Below are 8,135 nucleotides of genomic sequence, written 5' to 3'. Positions count from 1 at the left end.
GTATCATCACATACAAGAGGAACATTGCTTTATTTTCTTCTTTTAACAAAAAAGGTTACTGAATGGGAACTTCTTTTCCATCCCAATTGACCAGTTGCAATGGGAATCAAAAGAGGATTTAAAAGAGTAACTAAATATACTTAATATTATCATATTGGCATCTCAAACTTTGCTTTTAATGGGTAGAGAGTAAAATGAAAGCCAACACCTTTTAACATTATCCTTTTTTTTTTTTTTTTAATAAAGGAAAAATTTAAATATACTATAGGAATCTAGAGGAGAAGCCAGCAACTCCTAGCGGAAATACAGATTTTTTAAGGTACTTTCTCACCTCCAAGAAATGTATGATTGTCATTTTTATTTTTCGAGAATCAAATAAAGTGAACTTTCATTACATACTATTTTTAAATGGATTTTCTGCTATGGTGATTGGAAGAAAATCACAAACTTTAGCACCTTTTGTATATTATATGAATATCTAAAACATATTAATGTCAAAAAATGAACTAATTCGTTGCAATTTAGGGCCCGTTTGGACATACACGTTTTTTTTTTTTTTTCCAACTTTTCTTTTTCAAAAAATTGTTTCGTTATTAATTGTAGACAACTTTATTTGAGTTACCTTGAAAAACTGTTCTTTTCAAGTAAATTGTTTTTCTCTCGCAACAAAAATTCAATATCTTTACAAGTTAAATGCATGTCCAAATACAGTTTCAATTTAACAAAATTACTCTTTTTTAACTTAACATCAAATACTACTTTATTTTTCGTAAATATCACCTTCATGTCCAAATGCCACTTTAAGTTGCAAAGATTTAATTAGGGTTGTCGAATGGGCGGGTTGGGCTGGATTGGGGCGGGATTATGAGTTAATAAATGGGCGAGAAACGTTACTTGGCCTGAAATAGATTGGGCTAAAATGGGGTAAAAAACGGGTTATAATTAACCCTAACCGCCCATGAAGTTCTAATTTTTTTGTTTGTTCTTTTATATTTTTAAGTACCTACTAAACTATTTTCAGTTGAAGAGAATGAAGTATACAGATTGAAGGGCAATTCTATAATTGCATAGTTTTCCATTTATTAGTTAAGGAGGTTAGGAGTTAGTTAGAGGGTAAAACAAGTTAGTTATGCTAATAACTACTTCTCTAATTAGAGCCTACATAGATTAGTTAGTTAATACACATTCATCCAATCGTGTATATATATATGGATACATCTCATAACAATTGTAAGGTTGAAGATTGCAATTCATTCATTGAATAATATTCTCTCTACTCTTTCACAGTTAACTTCTTCTTCTTCTTCTTCTTCTTCTTCCTTCTTCCTCTTTCTTTCTTTCTTTCTTTCTTTCTTTCTTGATTGTGTCTTACAGAACTTGTTAATGAGGTTCTAAATCATTTCATGGTATCAGAGCTTTAGAACTATCGACTCAACATTCCGAGCAAATTTATGAGAAATCTTGAAGCTATCTAATTTCCGCTGAAGATAGCAGTTGGTAGAAAGTCACAAATTGATAACATTCAAGTCAAGAACAATTGAAATTTCAAAGAATCTCGATGGCAAACGATGGTAATACTTCTGGGTTAGCTGATCTAATGGAGTAATTAGCATAGTACCAAAAAATTTGATAAGTTCAACTCCTTCGCATGATAAGAACAAAATAGACACTCAACCAGTTCAGGGAACAACTCAAACAATTGGTCAGCATCATCCTCTCTTCTTAGGTTTCTCTGATGTAAGTGGAATTTCTCTGATTTCTTTTCAGTTGATTAGCTCTGAGAATTACTCAATATGGTACAGATCTATGTGATTAGCCTTGTTAGGAAGAAACAAGTTTGGTCTAGTAGATGGGCTTAGTAAAAAGAAAAATTTAGAGAAGAATTCTGGGAACAATAGGAGAGGGTTAATACAATTGTGATGTCTTGGTTGGTAAATTCTATTTCAAGTAGTCTGTTAAGTGATGTTTTCTATGCATCAAATGCATGGTTTGTGTGGGAAGAATTGAAGGAAGGTTGGACAAGATTAATGGATCAAGAACTTATAATATGCATAGGAAAATTGCTACTCTAACCGAAGGAACTAATTATGTGTCCACATATTTCACCAAACTTAAAGGGTTCTGGAATGAATTCGTATCTCTTGGATGTAATTGTGAAAATATCCAGAGATATCTTGGTTTATCTTCAAAGACAAAAGTTGTATCAGTTTCTTATGGGTCTAAATAAAACATATTAGCAGGCTAGAAGTTAAATCTTACTCATGTCTCCCTTTCCCTTAATGAATAAGGCTTATGTCATGATTATAAACCACGAGGGACAAAACGTTAGTACTAGTGTTGCATCTGGATCGTTAGGTGATGGACCTTCTAGTTATCATGGTGTTGGATCCTCAAATCTGGTTGGGACTATGCCATCTAGTCAATATGATCCTACAACATTATATGCTGGAAATGGCCTAAACACAGCAGGTAATCAGAAGCTTAAGAAAGACTATAATCTACAGTGTGATTTTTGCAAAACGAAAGGGCATACTAAGGAAAATCATTACAAGTTAGTCGGTAATCCTCCAAGTTTCAAGAAAAGAAAGTTTGGACAAAATTATGGAAGAAAGTTTGGACAAAATTATGAACCAGGAAATGGAGGATCTACAGCTTATAATACTTACGGTTGAAAATCCAACGATACAGACTCGTGCTACAAATCAAGAAGGAGAGAATTTCGTCACTCCAAATGTAACTGGCTTGTATCAAGGGATGGAAAAAGGCACAATGCCTCAATTATCCAACATGAATCAGCCTAGAGCTTGTGTTTTCACTCAAGAACAATACAGTCAGATCCTGCAGATGGTGAACAAAAGCAGTGCTTTCTCAGAAAGTGCAAATGCATTAGGATCAGATGACATATCAGGTAAATCAAATGTTAAGGACACAAGTTCAAATATAAGTAATGTATGTCTACTTGCTGAAACTAAAGATGAATGGATTGTAGACACTGGAGCTACAAACCATATGGCATCAAAGTCAAAATTATTATATAAGCCAACTATTACAAAAAATATTGTGCCTAAATAGGTACATCTACCAAATGGTGATATTGCATTAGTTACCCATACTGGTACAATCTCTACCTCACCTAGAAGCACTCTTGAAAATGTTTACTTATTGCCACAGTTTAAATATAATCTAATGTCTGTGTCAAAAGCAACAAAGGAACTAAAATGTGCTGCCTTATTCTATCCTGATTTTTTTATATTTTAGGATCTCTCAAGTGGGAATGTGAAGGAGATTGGTAGACATAAGGATGTCCTTTACCTACTTGATAAATCAAATTCATCTAAAACAACTCTAGTTGCTAGTATTACTCCAGAATAAGTGTCAGTCTGTGGCATAAGAGGTTTGGACATCTGTCAGCTTCTGTATTACAAAATTATTTCCTAATTCAAAAGAGAAAATATAGCTGATATAGTGGACAAATGATTTGTATGTCCAAGTGCTAAACAAACTAGGATTCCATTCACTAGTAGAATAAAATGTACTGATTGCTTTGATATTGTACACATGGATGTTTGTGGTCCTTTAAAATTTCTGCTATTGATGGTTACAAATATTTCTTTACAAAAGTAGATGATTTACAGTGGAATGACTTGGATTACTTGTTAAGACTCAAATCTGTTTTGTGTGTTACTTTACAGTACTTCTTGACTTATGTCAAAACTCAATTTGGAAAGCTAGTAAAAATTTGTAGAACTGATAATGGTGCTGAATTTGTAAATGATATTTGCAACACTCTTTTATAAAATCCTGGCATTATTCATCAAATATTTGTGCCTATTCCCCTCAGCAAAATGGTGTGGATGAGAGGAAACATAAGCGTACAAGGGCACTCAGATTTCAGCTAATGTTCCTATTAAATTCTGGGCACAATACTTACTATTATATAAAATATTGATAGACTACCTTCTTCTATGGTTAGTATGTCTCCATATGAAAAGTTACACAAAAGAAAACACTCTCTAGATCACTTAAGAGTATTTGGATGTTTATGTTATGCTAAAATCATTCAACAAACTGATAAGTTAGAACCTAGAACAAGAACTGCTATTTTTATGGGATACTCAAAAGTGCAAAAAGGTTACATTTTATTTGATCTTAATAGTCCATTATTTTTTGTTAACAGAGATGTGGTGTTCAAGGATTATGAATTTCCTTTCAAAACCAGCACCACCAGCCCACCAATATTCACACCAATAGATGTTTTTATTGATTAAATTGATTATGCAGTTACTACTAACAATCTTGTTGAGTATGGTTCATTAGAACAAAATGCAGGTGATTCAGTAAATGTAGAGGCTACAGATACAAACATAACAATGTCATACATCAGCAACAATGATAACAAGATGCAGTACCAAATACAGTCATACCTACACAACTAGGCCAAGTTCAAATTCAGCAACAGCCTATAAGAATACAAACTCAAACAAGACCTACAGTGAAAACGAGAACATCAACAACAGGAAAACAACCTCCTATATGGATGAAGGATTTTGTGTCCTTAACCACCCTCAAACAGGATACTCCTTATGCTATTTCAAACTATGTTTCACATAACAATTTTTCAACTAAATATCAAAATTACTTAACTGCTTCCTCCACTGTTTTCAAAACCTAATTTTTTTTTTAAAGAAGCCACAAAGGATCTCAAATGGGTGGAAGTAATGCAAGCTAAGATTGATGCATTGCAAAGTAATGACACCTATGAAATTGTGAGCTTTCCAGAAGGAAAACAACATATAGGATGCAAGTGGATCTACAAGATCAAATACAAAGCATCAAGGAAGATAGAAAGATTTAAAGTAAGGCTGGTTGCAAAAGGCTATAATAAACAGGAAGGAATTGACTACTAAGAGACATTTTCACTCGTAGTTAAAATGGTCACTGTAAGAACAGTGCTATCTATTGCAGCTGCTAGACAATGGCACACCCATCATACTGATCTATACTGCCCCCAAATCACATATTTATGAGGAAGTTCCATATATATTCAATAAGTGCAACGAGATTCGTATAGGATTTGTGAGTCGTGAGAGCATAGACCGATATCTTGATCACCAAATTACTCTATGGACTGAAATAGGCTCCTAGAGAATGGAGTGCAAAATTGAAAGAAGCTTTATTAAGACTGAAATTTATGCAGAGTCAACATGATCATTCTTTGTTTGTAAGAAATATTGATAAGGGAACCGTGATCATCCTAGGATGTATAGATGATATCTTAGTCACTGGGGATAGTTTGAAACTAATTGAAGAAACCAAGAAGGTGTAACGATTCGTTTGGTCGTTACAGCTATTTTGACCCGTTGACCTTTCCTCAAGCTTTATTAGTGCATATTTGACCCGCGGGGACAGTTGGCACGCTTACCGAGGTCATTGGACATGATTTGGGTGAGATTTGGATTTTTTTTTTAGTTTAACTGAAAAATAGTTGACTCAAAGTTGACTTTTGGATAAACGGACCTTTTTCGTGAATCCGTCAATTTTGAGAGGTCAGGATGGTCGTTTAGAACTTAGGTGTATATTCGGTTCAGTTGTCAATGAGCTCGGGTGCCTTTTGGAACTTGGGTTGGGAAGTTGAATTTGGGGTTTTGCGAGTTGACTTTGTCAACCAGACCTCCATTGAGAATTTTGAAGCCACGAGTGCGTTCGTAGCGCGTTTTTATCTATATCTGCATATTTGGTTTGTGTCCAGGAGGTTTCTTCTCGTATTGGGTTCTAAATATTATGATATTGCAGTACTTTACTTTGATTTGATATTGAGATGAGAATTGTGTTTCCATTGTGGCTTATTGTGTAGCCTGATTTATTGATATTACTTGTGTGCCATGTGTGGTACTGTTTGGGATTGAATTAGTTGTTGATATTACATTGCATCGTATTCATACTCACTTCTATGATACATTGATATTGCATTGTTATGGTACTGAGGATGGAAAGTGAGAAGGACATACAGATTCATTAAAACACATTATATATCGAGTCATCTCTAGGCTGTGTGCGGAATGATTGATACGAGGTATATAGGTGGGAAGGAGTCATCTACGGTTGTGTGCGGAGTGACTGGTACATGGACTTCACGGGTCCCCCATGGGTTGTGCTTCCGAGATGTGATGTTCCATCCGTCGGAGTGCATGTGTACGGTGCATATGCATTGCATTCATCATTTATACATTATTGTATTGCATTGCATTGTACCTCTTAGTTTTCTATGATATTATTGTGATGTGATTGTGAAATACTGGTTCGGAATGTTATACTGAGACTTGGCACAGTTGGGTTTAGATGCTATAACATAGGTGATGACTTGTTGTGCTATGATTGTGAAATATTGGTTCGGAATGTTATACTGAGACTTGACACAATTGGGTTTAGATGCTATAACATAAGTGATGACTTCTTGTGCTATGATTGTGAAATACTGGTTCGGATTGGTTACCCTGAGACTTGGCATAATTGGGTTTAGATGCTTTAGCATAGGTGAAGACTTGTGCTATGATTGTGAAATACTGGTTCAGAATGTTATATTGAGACTTGGCACAGTTAGGTTTAGATGTTATAACATAGGTGATGACTTGTTGTGCTATGATTGTGAAATACTGGTTCGGATTGATTACCTTGAGATTTGGCACAGTTGAGTTTAGATGCTATAACATAGGTGATGACTTGTTCCGTGGTTATTGATTCGTGTTGGCTTGCACCTTGTTGTTTCACGTGTTTCTCTTGCTTTGTTGTCTTTATATGTGCTAGCTAGTCTTAGTCTTTATATATGTTAGCTAGTCTTAGTCGGCCTATGATACCTACAAGTACTTGTTGTTGTACTGACCTACACTTGCTGCATTCTTTTATAAATGCAGAGTACCAAGTTGGATCTACTTCTTCCCCTCGTGACTGATTATCGAGGTTGCTGCCGAGTCTTTTTAGGGTCAGCATGAGGACGTTCGCTGCCTGAAGACTCTTCTATTACTTATGTCATACTTTTCATTCCGAGACATGATTTGAGATTGTTTATGTATTATTATCACTATTCAGACTTGTAGTATTTGACTTAGATCCTCTTGTATGACCAGACCAGATACTGGGATAGATTTCATTTAATTCCGCACTTATTTATATTATTTATGTGAGGCTTGCATTATTTTACTTTCTTCCGCTATTTCTATTATTTGTTGAATATTGGGTTAAGGGTTCGTCTACCGAGGTGAAAAAGGTAGGTGCCCGCATGACTTAGTAAATTGGGTCGTGACAGAAGAAACTACAACAGACATCCAAGATGAAGGACCTAGGGGAGTTAAAGTACTTCCTAGGTATAGAGTTTGTTAGATCCAAAGAAGGTATACTATTGCATCAGAGAAAGTATTCATTGGGACTTATATCAGAATTAGGACTGTCAGCTAGTAAACCAGCGTGCATTCCAATTGATACTAATGTGAAGTTGACAACAAAAGAATATGATGATCATTCGAAGACTAATAGTGCAGAAGATCCTTTGTTATCAGATATAAGTTCATATCAAAGACTCATAGGCAAACTGTTATACCTAACAGTCACGAGGCCTGATATTGCCTTTAGTGTACAAACACTAAGTCAATACCTTTAGCAACCCAAGAAGTCGCATATGGAAGCGCTATAAGAGTGGTCAGATATATTAAAACTCAGTCAGGCCAAGGAATCTTGGTATCAAACAAACCTATTCAGAAAGTTACAACATTTTATGATGCTGATTGGGGAGCTTGCACACATACTAGAAGATTTGTCTCATGTTTTCTAATAAAATTAGGGGAATCACTAGTGTCATGTGATATGCTAAAATTGCACCCAATAAACTGCGTAAAGCGGATGTTGTCAAAAATAGTAACCCAACTAGAGTGGGGTCGAATCTCACAGGGAATAGAGTGTGAAAATGTTGCTATCGTAGTGTGTTACTTAAGTTTCATCTTAGTTCATATTTGGTATGTTTGTAAAGAGAGTATATAATTCTAATAACTATTGATTTGAAGGTAACTATTTAGATTAAGAAACTAAGATTGTGCACCGTTAGATGAGATGTAATTTTATAGGTGTTAATATGATATACTTCT

At 34.9% G+C, this 8,135-nt stretch overlaps 1 protein-coding gene across 2 annotated transcripts; it reads left to right on the top strand.

The window, feature by feature from the left end:
- Window positions 1–1,217: 1,217 nt before the first annotated feature.
- LOC132037702 (uncharacterized) lies at window positions 1,218–7,145 on the top strand. 2 transcript variants are annotated; one of them, XM_059428267.1, is made up of 3 exons: window positions 1,218–1,571; window positions 2,505–2,908; window positions 6,912–7,145. In XM_059428267.1, the coding sequence occupies exons 2-3, from the start codon at window positions 2,602–2,604 to the stop codon at window positions 6,947–6,949; spliced, it is 345 nt and encodes a 114-aa protein (XP_059284250.1). In that variant the 5' UTR covers window positions 1,218–1,571; window positions 2,505–2,601; the 3' UTR covers window positions 6,950–7,145. The 2 variants fall into 2 exon arrangements, with proteins under 2 accessions (XP_059284250.1, XP_059284251.1); XM_059428268.1 differs by lacking the exon at window positions 6,912–7,145 and adding an exon at window positions 3,259–3,620 and having other exon boundaries at window positions 1,222–2,908.
- The last annotated feature ends 990 nt before the right edge of the window (window positions 7,146–8,135 follow it).

Source organism: Lycium ferocissimum, chromosome 11 (assembly GCF_029784015.1).
Source record: "Lycium ferocissimum isolate CSIRO_LF1 chromosome 11, AGI_CSIRO_Lferr_CH_V1, whole genome shotgun sequence".
NCBI classification, from domain to species: Eukaryota; Viridiplantae; Streptophyta; class Magnoliopsida; order Solanales; family Solanaceae; genus Lycium; species Lycium ferocissimum.
This window is presented reverse-complemented; position numbering and strand designations above follow the sequence as displayed.

Bases quoted from the DNA above. Each gene is read 5' to 3' on its own strand.
- LOC132037702 (XM_059428267.1), top strand. From the start codon at position 2,602: ATGGAAGAAAGTTTGGACAAAATTATGAACCAGGAAATGGAGGATCTA. The intron at 2,909-6,911 runs GTAAATCAAATG...TTATAAATGCAG, and splicing joins AGGATCAGATGACATATCAG to AGTACCAAGTTGGATCTACT.